The sequence below is a fragment of the Myotis davidii genome, unplaced genomic scaffold, assembly GCF_000327345.1.
Source record: "Myotis davidii unplaced genomic scaffold, ASM32734v1 scaffold159, whole genome shotgun sequence".
Taxonomy (NCBI): domain Eukaryota; kingdom Metazoa; phylum Chordata; class Mammalia; order Chiroptera; family Vespertilionidae; genus Myotis; species Myotis davidii.
In genome coordinates, this window is record NW_006291231.1 from 1,003,692 (window position 1) to 1,023,170 (window position 19,479).

The following is a 19,479-nucleotide window of genomic DNA, read 5'->3' on the forward strand; positions in this document are numbered from 1 at the left end:
TGGCCGGAGCAGCGAAGACTGAAGGCGGCTCCAGCCGGAGCGAAGGTCTGGGTCCCGGGTGCCGGAGGAAAACCAGTGCCAGCAGCCAGGGGAAGGGAAGGCCTATTGCATGAATCTTTTCGTGCAACAGGCCTCTAATATATATATAAAAGTCTAAGCGACTGGTCGGTAACTATGATATGCAATGACCACCAGGGGACAGATGCTCAATGCCAGAGCTGCCAAGCAACAGCAGTCATGCAGTGTGCCCTCTCGCACTACGGGACCCCTCGAGGTATATCGGACTGCCAGATTCAGCCTGATCCCCACAGGCCAGGCTGAGGGACCCCACCTGCCAGAGGGGCCCCGCTCATTCTGCAGACACCCTCCGAGCCCCTGTGCTGCCCCAGGTGCGGCCTGCTGGCGAGAAACTGTGGGAGGTTGGCTTCAGGGCATGTCCTGCCGTCTTGCCCAGTCCTGACTGCTAGCCACCTTCTAATTACTAATTAATTTACTTTCAGTGTGCACAGGGCCTCTAGTAGTTATATAAATGGGGTTAAGTTAAAGCTGACATAGATGTACAAAACAGATAAAATATGAGTAGACATTATATAGTTTTAATGAATCCACTTCCTTTATTGCAGTAACCTCTGTACAAAGCAGCAACTGCAATACTCAATGTTAAAACATTAGAAAAGCATGTGTGACAGTTATCATACAATATTATCAAAATATTACATTTTCAAACTTAGTAAACATCCACCAGAGCGCAAATCTTTAAATTATTTCCATAGTCTTTAAAAATATGTACTATCAGAAAGTATGTAAAAAGAATGTAAAAGAAAACCTAAAATACAAATGAAGTAATGTAACAAATAAATATCTGATTTAATTAACCATTAATAATCAGCGTAACACCACCATTCTCTCTAAACCCATTGAATTTTTACCTCTAGGAATAATGAATGCTCAAATGCCATTTGCATAATTATTTGTTTCCAAGTTACCACGAATGATTAGAACTAAAAAAAATAAAAAATGGCATTAAAATAATCAAATTCAGTATAAATAAAAGACTAGAATAGCTTTGACACTAGCTAGCATCTCTAAGAATTAATTATTGAATTTTATTAGAGCACTATATTAACCTTAAAAATTTTGACCTGGTGTCTAGTGTTAAGTAAAAGTAATGCACATTTTTAAAAAGTGAAAAGCTTCTTACATTATTTCACAGACAATATTACCCTCCCCCCATTATGCATATTTAGATATATTTTATGTACTTTATACACAATGTATGATGCATGACGTTTGGTTCCTGCAGTACAAATCACAATGATGTTTTCCTGAATGGGAAAAACTTGAAGAAAAAAAAAAATAAGTGTACCTGTGCACATTTAAAGATAGCAGCACTTAGTTCATGCCCTATTATCCATTTTAAAAATTCAAACATAAATAGTTTATTGACTAATCAGACATTTCTACCATCCTTACCCCCAAACACTATAAAACCTGCCATAAAAGCAACAATGTTGTGCATTATAACAGAGGAAAAAATATTTTGGAAAAAAAACAATTATTTCATTTTCTTAACATTCTGAATTCAAAATTATTATCAGATCTTCATTTTTATGTTAACTTAGTTCACACTTATGCAGCAAAAATACTGCACTGTTGACAACAATAATTTTATAATTTCTATCAAGATTTATTAAAACCTGCATAAGTTCTTCACCATTGAAACTTATACCAATGAACCCACAAACAGTATTTTAGATGAAATGTTCCACATTTTCTCTCTGAATGATAACTGTGTGAATTACATGCCCTTCAGATAATCACCTTTGTTCTCCAGGAAACCGGTCTCTTTCAATCTAATTTTGAACTTACATTTACTAAAACAAAAACCATTTTAATCTAATGATTCTTGATCATTTAAAATGCAAAAAAAAAAGCAACGTAAATGTCATTATATATACATATGCACACACACATACATATATGTAGATACAGATCCCTTGAAATGTTTTTAGGAAATCATTCCTTGAATAAAAACTGAAAAACTTTACATTAATAATTGAATATAAAGCTTTTAATAACAGTACATACGCACTGTCATATTTGTACTAGTAGACTATGATGTCAAACAGACATTTCAAAAGCACAATCTGGCAGTTTTTCTTAACACAAAAGTTTTAAAGTATTAAGAATGGATTAAATTTAAATGTTCAGAATAATCTGTTCAAACCTGAGTATATTAATTAAGACTAAATGTACTTGACATTTGAATGAATTAAGCCTAAAAACATTTCACTAAGAAACCAGTGGTCCATTTAACCATTTGATAAAACATTATTTTAATGACTTGTAAAGGATAGTATAGTGAAATTCCATGTAGTGTTTGAAATATTCTATGAAATGGCAACGATTTTCCTCCAGAAAAATTAATTAGCATTTCTTAAAAGTCCCTCAGATTTAAAGAAAACTCTAAATTAGGACAAATCTCTTTTAATAAATACAATTGATTTTGAGAATTTCTGTCAAAAGAATAACTATATAATTTGTCTAAAGAATGACTATGTAATTTTTCAACGGTATATAGAAGTACTAGATAAATCTCCAACCTTCCCTAACGTTTTAGTAATATTGAATGAAGATACAAATAAGAACCACTTAGAAGTTAAAAAAAAAAAAAAGATTTATTGGGCCTTTTCCTCCTAGGTCTACATTTATACATATTCATACAATCTAAACTTGGGGTCACTTTTTGGTTCCCATCCCCCTCTCCCCCCCCATTAACTTGCCCTAACTCTCACCTTTAATGTCTAACATAAACCTTTACAAAAATAATAGACAACATACAGTACTCAACACTAACTGGTCAATGGAAGAAAAGCAGTGTCCATTTTAAGGTAGAAGAGATTAGAAATAAAACTAATAGTTGAAGGCAAAGTTTGACATTCTATAAATTTATAAAAGAGGATATATGGATGAAATTTGGTTATTTTCAGAAGGCACCTCAAGGCTAAAGGCTTTTTGCATTTCTTTCATCAGTCAGAAAATAACATACTTTTATTGCTATTCAAGTAGCAAAGGAAAACTTTACTTCATGAGCTTTAGTCCAACAACAAGGAATCATCATTAAAATTGAGATACATTAATGACAAACTGAAGTCTCCATATACATGTCAATGGAACAACTTCCCTGTGTGCTTTCAAATTAATGAAATAGTGAAAGAAAAGTCACAGTTCGCCATTGTGATGTTAACGTGTCATTGAAGATTTCAGTTACTTCACTAGGCAATGCAGTACTGTCTGAAGGGCTGTCCACTGTGTAGAAAGTTTAAGAATAGAATGTAAGGACACTCTGATGATTCCCACGAACTAGGAGAATTGGTGGCAGGTCCTCAGACAAAGCTTCTAACCACGCCATGTAGAGAGCACTGGATACAGCACCTTTTCGTGCAACTGGGAGACTCCTGGTATCAAAAGAAGAAAGGAAATTCAGCAATGCATTTTAAGTTGAGAAGAATAAAATGTAATAAAAATTAGATTATGTCAAAATATAGTAACTAAAAGTTACTATAGTTACAGCAGATAATATTAAGTGTGGGGAAATTCTGCACATAGTATAGCAACTACTATACTACCATAACACTACTCCTATTTTTTTCAAGTTCTAACAAAATATGTTTAAAAATTTCTTCCCACGAATAGCATAACCCATTTGGTATCTTACATTAAGCCCTAAATTTCCCTTTCTTCAGTAAGTATAGAATTCTTTTAAGAGAAAATGATGTTTCCATCTAAATGTAAAAGTGGAAACTAAAATAGATAAATAAAATTCAAACATAATTATTTCTAGATACTCATTTTTATCTTCTTGTCTCTCTGTGCTTTCACTTCTATTTGTCGATAGTAGTAGTAGCGGCCAATTGCTCTCTAGTGTTTCTAGATTCTATGTTTATCATCTTCCATTACAGATATATGATTACTGGCAAAACTTAAAAATTTCTGATGTAATAATAAATGTTTATTGTTAATCAGAACCACAATCCTTTGGTGTCAACTTTATTCAACCATTTGCCATGTTTTTGAAGGCTTGAGCTTTTCTCACCCATTTAAGAATCCAGGTTACAGGACTGAGGGAATTTGTGTTCAAGTTAATATCTAGCTAACCTGGTTCAGTGGAAGGAAAGCCAGAGTTAGCTATTTTCACTGCCAGAACAATGTGTCTATATGTAAAGTCTTGTGTGTGGGAACTTGGGGAAGGATTCAGACATGAAACCATTTTAAAAATTTAATCCTCCAAGCAACTTTATTACAGTTAAACCTCATTTTTCTAAGTCTCCCATCTCAAACAATTTGGTTCTTGACCAAGTTGTTCACAGAAAAAATGTCTCAGTGGTAGAACCAAAATTCAGTTTTTGACCTGACAACCCTTTCAGCTGATACCTCAGCAAGACAAAAAGCGTCTCAAGGTAACAAAGGAGAGGATGCTTACGTTGCTGGTGAAATCAACATTAGCACAATTTTAAAACATAAAGAGGCCATCAAGAGTTGCTAATGCTGTGAAAGAAGCAATGATCACAGGTAATTGAAGAGGTAGAAAAACTGTTGTTGATTTGGATAAAGGAAAAGCAGTGAGCTAGTGACTGCATTTTGGAGGCAGTGATACATGAACAAGCAAAGATACAGCGTTTTGACCTGAAAGACACCTCTGTAACAAGTGCTGAAGGTGTTTGATTCCTTTAAGGCTAGTAGGGGGCTTGTTCGATAAATTTAAGGAAATAAGTTTATAGACTAAACAGTACAATAGACATGCATTGTATTTGGGGGTCTGGAATGGATTAATTTAATTTATATTATTTCTAATGGGGAAAAATGATTCTGTTTGTGAACAAATCGCTTCCAGCACTGCCTTCTGTAATGAATTAAGTTTGAGAACCAGGGTGCCTGGGGTCCAAATTTGAATTTCAGGCCATCATACCCCATATGGTTGATGGCAAAGTTAAACACAGTTAAAAGGTGGGAAAATTGTAAAATATACAATAATAAAAAATTACTTAGATTCATATAAGCTTAAGATTTTTCTTTCCTCCTACTTAATTTCTTCCCATGTGCTTAGAGCAAACTGTATTTTAAAGAGTTTGTTTTTCCTTCTTACAACTACTAGGTCATTATGAATGTTAAATAGGTACGTACTTGTATAGAAATTAGCCCTAATTGCATTATCATAAAAATTAATACCTAAGAAAATCTTAGTATTGGTATTACTTACATGACAATGATACTAGCTGTGCTTGAATGTTCCTTTAATAATTCATTTAACCTAATCTGCCGGTATGTCTGAAATGAAACAAGACAAAGTCATGCCTAGACCATTTGAAAATTGGAATCTATCATGGTTCATAAAACTATAAGTAGACAAAAAGAAACCAAAATCAATTTTGGTAAATAAAAGTCAGTTCCATAATTTTAAAAAATCATTCTTTACAAAGACCACATATAAATCCAACTTAAAGTAGATTTAATTTACACAACTGGGTCCTTCTGTAACAAGTTCTTGATACTTTTATGTCTTAGTATTTTTTAAAAATCACATGGAAGGTTAATGAAAAGTAAGCAGAAATAAAAAAGAATACCTTGGTCTTATAAAGTTCAAGTTCATTATCTGTTATTCGCCATGGTTCATCTTCTTTCATTTTATCTGCAATATCTTGTTCTTTATCATCTTCATGAAGTCTGTATGGCTCAATCATTTCATCAAAAGCTATAATACTTAAAAACAATAGAAAGAATACTGATAACCTTATTTTGAATTACGTAACAGTATGATCTTGAAACACAAAATTATAACTTAAGCAGTTATTATTTTCCATCTACTGTGCTCCCCTTTATACCCTTAACTACTCTGATCTTTCTCATCTATCCCTGCTCCTATGTCTAACTCCCCACCCCAATTGAAGTAAATTTTCACCACAGTGCCAGAATGTTCCCTTTGAGCAGTAAGTCAAATTGTGTTACTCCTTTACTCAAAACACTCAAAGGCTTTCCCTTTCCCAGTTCAAATACCACTAAAGAAAAGTAGTATAAGAAAAGGTACTAGAACATTTTGAAGGGAGGGAAAGGCAGATACTAAACATTTAAGTAGATGGAGAATTAATCTCTAGATCCAAAAATACTTAATAGGACAAAAGATAATTAAAAGAATATGAACAGCATTCTAATCCTCTATGAATGTGAAAAACATTTTTCAGTATTGCAATATTGTGATTTATGTAAGATATTTCGTCTTCATCTACAGTTCCTGGCTCACAGCTCCCCCAAACCCTTGGAATTTCCCAAGTGTTGAGAGTTATAAACGTTTTTTTTTTTAATTAATGAGATGATGTTTGGACCCAACCCAAGGGTGGGGCTGGTTGCCAGTTGAAACCACCTTGTGACTAGAGGTTTGGATCTTTCAGTTGTCTCCCCCTACAAACCTCCAGTGTCCCACAAAAAGGAAAGGGCTGGAGATTGAGTATAATTGCCAGTGACCAATGACTTAGTCAATCATGACTAATTTTTAACTAATTATGGAACTGATTTTTATTGTACCAAAAGTTCAATCAAGACTAAGTAATGAAGCTTCAGAAAAACTGGGAGGACAGCTCCTTGGTCCTTTCCCCTCTTTGTTGGAGACAGAATGCTTCCAGGTGCCACCTTGCTGAGCCCCAAGCTCCGCAAGGCCAGAAGCTCCTTTGTTGGGGACCTCACTAAATGTATCCCTTCATCTGATTGTTAATTTGTATCCTTTGTAATAAATTAGTAATCTAATGAGTAAATGGGTTTTCTTGAGTTCTGTGAGCCATTCTAGCAAACTGAAATTGGAGAGGGAAGTCATGTGAACCTCTGATTTATAGCTAGTCTGTCGGAAGTCTAGGTAACAACCTGTGCTTGTGGCTGGAATCTGAAGTGGAGGGCAGCCCAGCTGGTGTGGTTCAGTGGTTGAGTTTTGACCTATGAACCAAAAATCGTGGTTCAATTCCTGGTCAGGGCATATGCCCCGGGGTTACGGGCTCAATTTCCAGTGTGGGGAGTGCAGGAGGTAGCTGATCAATGATTCTCTCTCATCATTGATGTTTCTCTCTCCCTTCTTTTCTGAAATTAATAAAAACATTTAAAAAAAAATAATTAAGCGGAAGGCAGTTCTTGTGAGGCTGAGCCCTTTACCTGTGTAATTTGATTCTATCTTTGCGTAGATGGTGTCCTAATCGAGTTGAATTCTCGATACTCTGCTTCTGTCTGAGAATTGGTTGGTGTGGGAAGCCTCCACACATACATTGGAATTGAGTCCTTGAACAAACACCCTTTTCAAGTATGTCTCATACAAAGCTCCTGGTTTTTATTGTTTTATAACAGGAAACAAATCTCTCCCTGATTACAATCTTACACAGTATAATCTTACTATTTTTTTTAAATTAAAGTGGATTCTTTACACCAACTTCATCATTTATTCAACGTTTATTGGAGAATTAAAAAATTCTGTCCAGTGATATACATATGATAACAACCATAATATTACCATCTTCAGATACACTATTCCACAAATCTTTTCATTCTTGAGAATTGTAAATGCAACTATTATAGGCAAATTCTTAGACTTTTCTATTTTAGTAATAAAACTGTGTGAATAATTTCTATGTGGAGTAGGGACTGAGTAGTCATAATGAACGTGGGCATAAACAATGGAAATTTAAAGAACCATGTGGAATTTCTGTGGTATTAATGATTTCAGAAATTTCTTATAAAGCAGTAATTGAATTCTCTGAAAATGGAAGGCCTTTAGACTTACTCTGAAATCTGCTATAAGCATGCCAACTCTCAGTGCTAAATTTAAAAAGTTATGTAACTAACAGCAGGCCAAAAGGCCATATATTAGTTTAAGTTGAATGATCTGTTACTGGAGTGTCTGAGTAGGTTATCCAAAAGTATCAGAAATTTGTACAAAGTAATTTATTCAATAACTTACTTTTCTTTCTTTGGTTTAGTATTTATATCTCCTAGGACCATTATATCAGAGAAGTCTATCCGAAACTTGCTAAGCAAAGTAGCCATCCTAAAACAAAAATAAATAGCACTTAGACACATGAAGGCTGATATTTCTATTCTATTTAGAGCTGAATCTATGTATCTGAAAAGCATGATTTATAGGAAAAATATCTATCACATACAAAACAAACCCATCTGAATTAATTTCCATTGTACATTAACAAAGTGGATCTAAAAAATTCCTTGAGAAGAGACTTCTGTTATTTTACATTTTCTGAATCTCATCCAGTAATGGACAGTGAAAGACATTAATAATGAAATTTGAATACAACTAGTATTTTTAAATTTAATTTTAGTGGAATTATATTAAGTATAAGGATTTCAATAAAAACTAGTTGTTTAATTATTTTTGGATTATTCTTCCATCCATGTTGAATGCATATCTCAAAAGGTCCAAATATGACCTTTTGGACCAAACTGAAGTTATAACTGAGAGTAGGTTAAGTTCACAGTATTTGGGAGGGGTGGGGGATTGAACTTGGACAGGCATGGGATAGGAGCTCCAACAGCCTCTGGCTTTTCAGTAAATATCTTTTTGGAGGCAGAATTGGCAATGAAGCCTTGGTGGCAACAATAGAAAAGTTGAAACTTGTACAGTAAAAGCAATGAACAAAACAGGATTTTATTCTTAATGAGTTTTCTAAATTAATATACTAGAAAACAGATGAGAAACAGGTTTAACTTTTTTAGTTATTTCTAATACTGCTTGCATAATTCACTCTTTGAAATGAATAAACACTTAATTGAATCCTGGCATAAAATAAATATAACAGAAGCCCAGAATGTGATGAGTGGTATCAAATATATTGTGATTCAGGAAGAAAATGTAACAACTAGTGGGGGACAAGGGAGAAAATTAGGGAAGGTGTAATGAAGAAGGTGGCAACTGTCCTGAACTTTAAAGGATAGAGTATTTTAACTGATAAGTACAAAGTTATTAATAGTAGAGAGATGAGAGTAAGCAAAGGAGTGAAAGTCTGAAACCATCTGCATTTTTAAGGCAGGTACAGAAATGTAAACTGAAGTATAAGGCTATTGGGGGACTAAGAGATAACAATAGGGAATAGGAGGGTAGATTGTAAGGACTTTATTTGCCACATTTAGCATAGACCTTCTCTGTTATGTTACAGAGGAAAAGTTATGAAGTATTTTGGGCAGAGGAATCATGAGATCAAGCTCTGCTTTCCAAACCTGAAATTAGGAGCAATGTGCAAAATATATGCAAACAGGTCAGAGACACCACAGGCACTTAGAGAAGCACTGAACCCAGAACCAGAACTGTGACAACACAGACAGGGAGTGGATGACAAGGGCTGCACACTCTCCCCCGATTTAAAAAAAGAGCTGCTTTACACTTATTGCCATAAATGTTAATACTTTCTAAAATGTCAGTATATTAAAAAATATTACATATCAGTAAAACAATCTACAACTTAAACGTAAAGACTAACTTAAAATTAAAGAGGGTTTATTTGAGAATTTTCAGCTTCAGCATAGAATAGAGCAACATAACTGACATCTTATGGATTGCCTATGGATTATTCTATCAAATCTATATAGTAATAATAAAGTATTACAGATAAATGTCCTTCAATTTAAAGTAGACTTACGCTCTCCGGTCATGGTCTATTCTGTTTATTTTTCCACCAATGAATACTCTGATCTTACAATCTTTCCACTTTTTCTTGGTAGTCAGAAGGTAAGGTATCAATAAGGTCAAACCTGAATCATAAAAATAAATCATATACTAAGTGCTAATTTCTTAAATAAAAACTTTTAATTCAATTTCTTCTCTAAAAACATGTTTACAACAACTCTGTAAAACTAAATTTTTCTTTCTATCCTTCCTTGATTCAGTCATAAAGCCGTGAGGCAGGACTGAACTAAAGGGGAGACCCAGTGGAGTCAGGGCCCATGTGAGGAAGTCAGTGAAATGGGATTGTGGCCTGGCAGAGTTGGGAGATTAGTCCCCTACAGGAAGGGGGAGGGAGGAGAATATTTGCTGAAGCTAATGGGAGCAACATTTCTCACTAAAATGAGAAACAGAGGGAGAAGCTAGATTGAACCCTGCAGTGTTGGGCTGGAATTAGTTTTCAGCCTGTAAGTATACATACAGACACTTATATGTGTATTTCATAGATCTGTCCACTGAGAGGGCCTGGGAGCAATGACACCCTAATACCAACGAGCACATCTAATGACCCGTTTTTGGTTCCTCAATACCACTCTCCACTAAAAGTAATCAGGGCTTCTTAGATAAAGGGTGGTTCAACGGATGCTGTAGGGAAGTACAAACACTGAGCCTGGAACTCCTTACTGTATTAGAAAACAAAGAGTGGTTGGGACATGCCACATGGACATAGCAGTCAGACTAAACAGGAAATCTGGGACAATTTGAATATCAAAACAAATAATGAGAATGACAAATCATATCCCAGTGAATAAAATAGGAATCCATGGGAAGAAATAATAGGACTGGAAAATTATCATCTGGCAACCACAAACAAACCATAACAACAATAAATTCAGGCAGAAATATCAATGGATGCTAAAGATGGTGGTAACAGTTGCAGTAACAACGGCCTGTTTACATAGTCTCAAAGTAACTCCTCATCCCCCAAATGCCTGCAATTATAAAAGGGGAAAACAGTAACTCTTCAGGGTATAACCCTGGTGAAAACCACCTTACTCCGTAGTCAAAGCTAACTTCACCAGTGATATTACAAAGCAACATCATGTGCCATCTGATGAGATATACACAGAAGAGCACAGCATCACTTGTGATATTTCTGCTAAAAATACATAACTTGAAAATAATTATGGTGAAACATCAAATAGCACTCCAAATTAAGTGACATTCTATAAAATATTTGGTCTATACTATTTTTTTAAATATTAAGGTCATGAAGCTCAAAGAAAGACCTAGCAACTCCCAAAGTAAAGGACAATGAAGAGAGATGACAACTAAGTGCAACACCTGATTCCGAAATTAATCCTGTTGCTTTTGGGAATGTTGGCTAAACTGGAATGTGGTCTATGAGTAAGGAATACATGCCAATTTTTAGTACTATTCCCACAACTTCAGTAAATTTAAAACTGTTAAAAAAATGTATTAACAACCTTACCTCCATCATCAAAAAGCCACCAGACATCAATAGTATTCTTTCCTTGCTTTTTCTGAAACTGTGTACTAGCTTCAAGAAGCTTTTGGTCAGCTACATTTAAAGGCACAGCAGGGCCTTTGGATTCTAAAGGATTAAGCAGAAAAAGAAGATGTGAGGAAGCTAAATATTAAAGTCCCTTTTGCTGCATTCCTACAGTTTCCTAACTTTTACATATTTCGCAGATAGTAGTATATGGTATCAATCATAAGCTTTCAATTGTTTATAATTTAAACATACAATTAAGATGGCTAGAGATAAACACATCTTCACAATAGTTAAACTCATTTAGACCATCTTGCCTAATTTCCAATATTTTGAAGCATTCTGAATGAAAGAGAATCATAAATATCAATCAAGAAAATTATAACTGCTGGATTTTGATTTTTGAAAAGATGTTTTAGGCTAACTGGACAAATTAAGTTTATGCCTTTTCTTTTGTAGTCTAGTTTTTAAACCATTTAAAGCTCAAAAAAAATTTTTAAATAAAATGTTATATGAAAGACAGAAATGGAAGACATACCAATACAATCTTACAATTATCACAGTGAAACCTTAGTCTAAGGGAAAAAAAACTCTCATTTTTATCTAACATTTGTCCCATTAATATGTGATACCCAATTATAAAGCCACATAACCATCACATCTTTCTTTAAACCACAGAAAGATGGTGGGAACTCCCTGGAAGGGCACCCATATGCTGCAAGTCGAAAGAGCAATATACCAAGGGAGTTCCCATTTATAGTCCCAGTAAATTAAAAAAAAGAAATCAACACTGGCTCTGTGAATAAGCAAATGACTATTGTGAAACTCCTAGACCAAATTTTTAAAGCAAAAATCCATAGGAGGAAATCTGATCACGTTTGCAGAATGCCTATCATTCACTTTTCATGCTGCCACGATGTATGCAAACATGACGAATGATTTGCATGATGAAGTAATATGGCTACCAAACCACACTGCTCCATAACTCTCACCTCTATCTCCTTCTCATAAAATTCATGTACGATGACATGACTGTGTATCTCCCAAACGCAGCAGGACTGTGAGAAATATTGTAATTTTTGAAATGAAAAATATATTAGTATCAAAATTAAGGACTTGGCTGATACCACTGATGGTAAAGAATGCAGTGACACTGTGAATAAACCTATTTCAGTGTCTCTACTTATCATCTAAACCATGCAGTTAAAATTAAAAAATTAATACTGACTTTCAGGGTTTGAATATTTCAGAAATGCTATGATGACTTAAAAGAATTTATATTTGATATATCACCTTTTCCTGGGATGATTTAATGCTTTAATTAGACTAATGATAATTTTTCTAATCTGCATTTAATAAATAACTGTAACATCACCTCACCATGAAAATAAAAACTAAGATAAAAAAGAAAATAATAAATAAGAGTTAATAGTATGAAAAAGGGGTTAAAATAAAATGATGAAAAATGCCTGCCTTTTTTCAACAGTGGTTGAGTTGGAGTCTTGCCATCCTCTTCCTCATCTAGATTATGTTTAAAAAACACAAAATATAAGTTAATTGCCTTTATATTAATAAAATAATGAAAATGTAAATAGAGCACATTTATAAACAAAACATAGTACGAAGAAACAGTCTGAAAAATAATCAAGACTGAAGATCAATATTTTCTGCACTAAGTGTTCAGGATTTAAAAAAGCAAACATTTTAGACCTCTCCAATGGGGCTACTGATTAAACACCCCTAAAATTTTATTCCTCTACAGCTGCCCAAAACTTTAGCAGAATTTTTAAACTTTTAAACTTTTATGCTTGAAATCAGATGACAAGATGTTGAACTATGGCTAACAGAGTAGGAATATGGCATTAAAATATTGATGTTCCAGATAACACATAAACTTTAATCATTATGCAAATGACTGAAAAGTAATTTTGGAAACACTTAAGGGATATTTGGTATTTGTTCAAATCATTTGCCACTTGAAATATTAAGGAATTTGATCAGCCAGAGTCTCTTGGTTTATATAAAATGCCAGGTTATACAGGAGAGCAATTTTTTTTTTCAAATACATAAAGTATATATGCATATGCAAGTATGCCTGCATATACTTGTCCGTTTACATTTAAATACCTACAAATGTTTTCCTGGAGTTAACAGTTTTCCTAATCTCTCTCTCTTCTTCTTTTTTTTTTTTTTTTAAATATAAGCTTGCATTATTTGTTTAAGGCAGATAAAATTCCCGATTTGGTCAGGGAAGAGTACACTGCAGTGGGCTCTTGAGCCAGACTCCCAGCATTTCAGTATTACCACTGACCCCTTTCCTGGCTGTGACTTAACTCCTCACTTTCCTTAGTTGTAAAGAGGATGAACAATACCTACCTCTTAATGTTATTATATTGCAAATATTAATGCACTTAAGTCAGTGCTTAGCACAAAATAAAAGGGTGCTCTTTTTGTTCTTTTGAATACTCAATAATCAAGGCAGAAATATCAAATATCTACGACTACATAATAACCATACCAGAATGTTTATAATTCTGAAGACTTTTAAAACTGTATAAACTTTTCTATGATTTCTATGATAATTTTGAAAATAATTGAAAAATTAGGAAAATAAACACAAAAAATATTAATGCTATTTTTGAATGCTAATTTCTTATGCCTGTTATGGAACAAGAAACATTTCAATTATTTTAATTTCTTAGTATTAAATATTGTTCCTATAGATATTTGATATTATCTGTCTTTGAAGATAAAAAACATTTATAAATATAACTATGGACATTCTGTATTCATTTCAGAGAGCTCAGAAAATCAAGGAAATATTGACACTTTGATTTAAACTAAATTAAAATTATTTACATTTTTATAACAAGAAGATAAATAGAAATATACTGACCCAGTTTCCTACTTCATAAAAATAATGATTCATAAGATTATGACACATTAATGAGCTAATGTATGGATAACATCTATTAAATTGTGGAAGGCACAAAGTAAATGCTTGATAAATATTACTTCTTCCCCTTCCATCATAGTTTTATCTATTAATTTCTAACAGATTCTGTAAAGGAAAGGATTTGTTTTAGGCAAGAGAAAAGGACAAATGAAAAGTAAGAGAAAATGAAAGAATGAATACCATAAACTAAAAATAAATGCAGGAACATAAGAACAGTGCTGTCATAATCAGTTTATAGTTTTGAGATGAAAAAGAAAAAATTATAATCCCAGGCCAGCAAAGAACTGAAAGGGACAATGGGTCTCAACTAAGCTCTCAACTACCATTCTCTAAGCAAACAGATAAATTAAAAAGGAGGAAATAAATAAATGCATGCTTCTAAATCTAGAAATGATCAATTTTCTGAGATAGGAACTAGCCAATGTTATCAATTTCAGACAAAGAATGGCAATTATTTTACAGAAATAAAAAATATGATATGGTTTGATGATTTACAGTGCAGATTTTTCTTATTGCATGTCAACTGGGAATAGGACAGATGGAGATACTAAACTAAACAGAGGTAGGAGAGTGAGGGTGGGAGAGTAAGATTTGGAAGTCATCTCTCTTTCCTTCTCATAAACATTATGTATAGATTTGTGGATGAAATTGTCTGAAAGTCTCATGAAACCCGGAAATTGTTTTGTGGCTTAAGCACATAAGTTACCAGTGGTATTATGTCTGTAATTATGGCTGAATAGTTCAGCACCCAAATACAAATAGCTTGTTTCTTCAGAAAGACTAAATTAAGAAGTAAAATTGCACTTGATTTTTTATTCATTGTTTTACCTAAACTTCAGATGCAGAAGTAGGAATATTCTGAATATATCAACACATAAATAAAAGCCTTGGCATTTAAATACCTTGATTTACTAAAAAGAATAAAAAAGGTTAATCAATTACATAAACTTAATTTCTTTCAATATTATCACATGCTTATAATAGGTATATCACTCTAAAACAGTGGTTCTCAATTTTCCTAATGCCGTGACCCTTTAATACAGTTCCTCATGTGGTGACCCCAATTTCATTGTTACAAATTGAACATAATTAAAGCATAATGATTAATCACAAAAACAATATGTAATTATATATGTGGTGACCGATGGTCTTAGACGACTCCTGTGAAAAGGTCATTCTACCCCCAAAGGGGTCGCGACCCACAGGTTGAGAACTGCTGCTCTAAAATTATGTTTCTTTACAAGTTGAGATTTAACCAAGGCTTCAAATTAAAATGTTTTCTTTAAAGCAAGTATAAATAAAAACATACAAGAGCATATTAGTAGGTAATTAATTAGTATATTTTCTGTTCTGTGATCCACTTTAATGCCTTATAAATTAATTATTTTGTAGATAGTTTTTTTTGTCTAATGTTTTACATATGTCTCCCTCTTCCCCAATTTGCGCCCCCTCCCCCCAGCCATTCCCACTCCAGGCAAGCCCCCACCATCCCAGTGTCTGTGTCCATTGGTTATACCAGTGGTCGGCAAACTCATTAGTCAACAGAGCCAAATATCAACAGTACAATGATTTAAATTACTTTTGAGAGCCAAATTTTTTAAACTTAAACTATATAGGTAGGTAGGTACATTGTTATTAACTTAATTAGGGTACTCCTAAGGCTTAGGAAGAGCCACACTCAAGGGGCCAAAGAGCCGCAGTTTGCCGACCATGGGGTTATACTAATATGCATGCATACAAGTCCTTTGGTTGCTCTCTAACCTCCCCCCGCACCCCCTCGCAACTCATTTGTCTCTGGATCTATTCTTATTCATCTGTAGTTTTGAAAGCCATAAATTTTGAGCAACTAGAAATGAAAAGTAAAAATTTGAGGACAGGTTACCTTATTAGCTATGTTACGTAATAAAGCTATTTCTCTCCAAATTAAAACATTACCAGTAATGAAATTTCTTTAAATAAATTAAAGAATAAAAATTACCTTTATGTGTAACGGTTTTTTCACCAGATGGTTTGGAAGTATCTAATTCTGATTTCTTACTATACTCCATGCTTAGTACCACATCCTTGACACCAGGAGATTTCTCTTGTGACGACAATAATTCTTCTGTAGATATGAAAGTATTTAAAATATGATCTAAACCTTATTTTAAACATTAAGGAAAGCATGATGGTATAATATCAATTAAACGATCATTTCAAGCAAAGTTTATTATAAAATCCTATATAATAAAAGGGCAATATGCAAATTGACCCTAACAGCAGAACCACTGGGAATGACTGGTCACTGTGACACACACTGACCACCAGGGGGCAGACACTCAATGCAGGAGCTGCCCCCTGGTGGTCAGTGCTCTCCCACAGGGGGAGCTCTGCTCAGCCACAAGCCAGGCTGACGGCTGACGGCTGCCAGCACAGTGGTGGTGGCGGGAGCCTCTCCCGCCTCCTCAGCAGCGCTAAGGATGTCTGACTGCAGCTTAGGCCTGTCCCCGTTGGCAAGTGGATATCCCCTGAGAGCTGCCAGGCTGCCAGAAGGATGTCTGACTGCCAGCTTAGGCCCGTTCCCCCAGAAAGCGGGCCTAAGCCAGCATGTGGACATCCTCCGAGGGGTCCCTGACTGCAAAAGGGAACAGGCCAGATGAGGGACCTCTCCTCCTCCCCCCTCCCAACTGCACAAATTTTTGTGCATCAGGCCTCTAGTAAGTTTATAATAAGTGATTTCTGATTTAAACAAATGTGCTAATCTGTTTTGAAATGACTATTCACTTCAATATCTTGAGCCACAACTAAGTGTCAGACACCTGAATTAAGTGCTGGGGAATCAGTAATGAATGAGATTCATGAAACATAAGAATCTGGCAGACAAAAGAATAATGTATGGAAGGAAATGTGAGTCAACTCTACTCTCAAAGTCATTTACACAAGTGAAAAATGTAAAATGTGACAGATGTTCATATAAAATGTAAGAGGACAGACAACACTGAAAAATTACAGCCATAACTACAAAGCCAAACTAGGGAATAGAGTCCTTTACCAAACTCATTGTAAAAGTACCATTTCTTCATTTTCTGTTTTTTTGGGGAAGAGTTAGGAAATATTTAACTTCCACCATAAAAATATTTTCATGAAGATAAACATAATATGAATTTGATCATCTATCCATAATCCTCATCACTGATTTGTGCATTAAGAGAAATAACAGTAGAAACTATGTGAGCTTCTGTGTAGGCATTGCGAAAAGCTTCACAGGCCTTACCTCCTTTTTAATCTTCACAATGACACTATGAAGTAATTATGTTTTAACAGATGAGAAAACTGAGGCTTGGATGTCAATACATTTGCCCAGACTACAAAACTACCTAGAAAAAAATACTGGGATTTCTAAAGCAGATATGACTCTGTTCTTTAATCCTTGTGCTAAATCAAATCCCTGTCTTCAAATCTTAATGATGAATAACAAGGATTTCAAAACAATTTTCATGATTGTAAACACATAAAAATACTTTCAAGTTCCAATATTCAAAATCTCAGTAAATTATAGAATTATGTAATTTACTGGCCAAACTGTGATATTTTTGAATGAAAGGGGACACTACAAATAATTATGCAGAGTTAACCCTAAACCTAAATTACTCTCAGAGCAAGTGAGAATTAAAGTAGTATGTTGCAAGGCATACTCTAGATAGAGTAAGAAAGTGCATTTTCAGCAAGCCATACTTTTGTGTTATATGGATAAAGATCTTAAAGCATTCCTTTCGGGAATGCACAATATACTTAAAATGGTGGAGGGAGTGGGAAGAATAAAACAGTTTAAATTATGGTTAGAAACAGATGACAAAAGTTCATTATGTCTCTCAGCTATTTAGGCTTTAGTTAATTTGGATGATTTGGTTATTCAATTGATAATGGTAAAATATTAGGTATGCAAATTTTCTTAAGCTTTTAATATTTTTTTTAAATCATTAGAGGGTATGGAATTTTCCATAGTTTAAAAGTTTGCAAAAGCTAATATTATACCATAACTGGTTTCAATGTTCATTTTTTTAAAAATGGTTGGTTTGTTTTATAAATGCTTTGAAAATTATATTGTTGGAGAAGAGATTGGTGGGTGTCAGAGTTTAAGGATGGGGAGTGAGGAAGAGTATGGTGAAAGCTATATAGGGGTAGAAGGGAGATCTTTGTGGTGATGGAACAGTTCTGTATCTTGATTATGGTGCTGATTACATAAATCAAAATATGTGATATATACCACAAAGTACACATGTGTGTGCATGTATAGAACTACAGATATGTAAGATGTTACCATTGGGAGAAATTTGTAAAAATATCCTATATAATAAAACCCTAATATGCAAATCGACCGAACAGCAGAAGGGTGCACAAGACCTCTCTACATTTTTATAATTTCTTGTGTACCTATAATTATTTCAGAATAAAATGATTTAAAAATGATTTCTAGGGTCTTTTCCGGAGATTAGTTTTTCACTATTTAATGTGCCTCTATATATAAAGCATGACTTTCATAAACATGATCATGTCTAACAATTTCGCACTCATTAATTTTGTTTTTCTCCAACAATTTTATTTATTACTAGAGGCCAGTGCATGAAATTTATGCACTGGTAGGGTCCCTAGCGGCTGCTGGCTGCTGGCCAGGTACTCCCTCCCATCCCCCGGCCGCTTGCCGCCACTGCTGGCCAGGGCCTTCCTTCCTTCCCCCAGCTTGCCCACCCACTGGTCAAACTCCCGGAAGAACTCTGGTCAAGGGGACTATTTGCATAGTATGCTTTTATTATATAGGATACTAGAGGTCCGGTGCATGACATCTGTGCACTAAGGAGGAGGGAGGGATGTCCCTCAGCCTGGGAGCGGGCCTAAGCCGACAGTAGGACATCCCTCGAAGGGTCCTTAGCGCTACTGCGGAGGCGGGAGAGGCTCCTGCCACTGCCACTGCACTCACCGTGAGCCCGAATCTGGCTGAGTGGCACTCCCCTTGGAGTGCACTGACCACCAGGGGGTAGCTCCTGCATTGAACGTCTGCCCCCTGGTAGTCAATGTGTGTCATAGCAATGGGTTGTTCTGCCATTTGGGCGATTTACATATTAGGGTTTTATTATATAGGACTAGAGGCCCGGTGCACAAAAATTTGTGCACTCGGGGGGAAGGGGGGTCCCTCAGCCTGGCCTGTGCCCTCTTGCAGTCTGAGACACCTCAGGGGATGACCACCTGCTGGCTTAGGCCTGTTCCCTGGGGGACTGGTCCTAAGCTGGCAATCAGACATCCCTCTGGCTGCCTGGCAGCCCTAGG

At 34.9% G+C, this 19,479-nt stretch overlaps 1 protein-coding gene across 1 annotated transcript in view; it reads right to left on the reverse strand.

Moving 5' to 3' along the window:
- Window positions 1–2,655: 2,655 nt before the first annotated feature.
- Window positions 2,656–19,479, reverse strand: part of SLC12A2 (solute carrier family 12 (sodium/potassium/chloride transporter), member 2) — a 91,192-nt gene continuing 74,368 nt past the window's right edge. The window contains exons 21-28 of the mRNA XM_006764369.2: window positions 16,154–16,279; window positions 12,693–12,740; window positions 11,199–11,321; window positions 9,684–9,795; window positions 7,994–8,080; window positions 5,625–5,760; window positions 5,261–5,328; window positions 2,656–3,458 (exon numbers count right to left, since the gene is read on the reverse strand). Coding sequence (XP_006764432.2) covers window positions 3,323–3,458; window positions 5,261–5,328; window positions 5,625–5,760; window positions 7,994–8,080; window positions 9,684–9,795; window positions 11,199–11,321; window positions 12,693–12,740; window positions 16,154–16,279 — 836 coding nt within the window. The 3' untranslated portion in view covers window positions 2,656–3,322. The remainder of the gene's footprint in view (window positions 3,459–5,260; window positions 5,329–5,624; window positions 5,761–7,993; window positions 8,081–9,683; window positions 9,796–11,198; window positions 11,322–12,692; window positions 12,741–16,153; window positions 16,280–19,479) is intronic.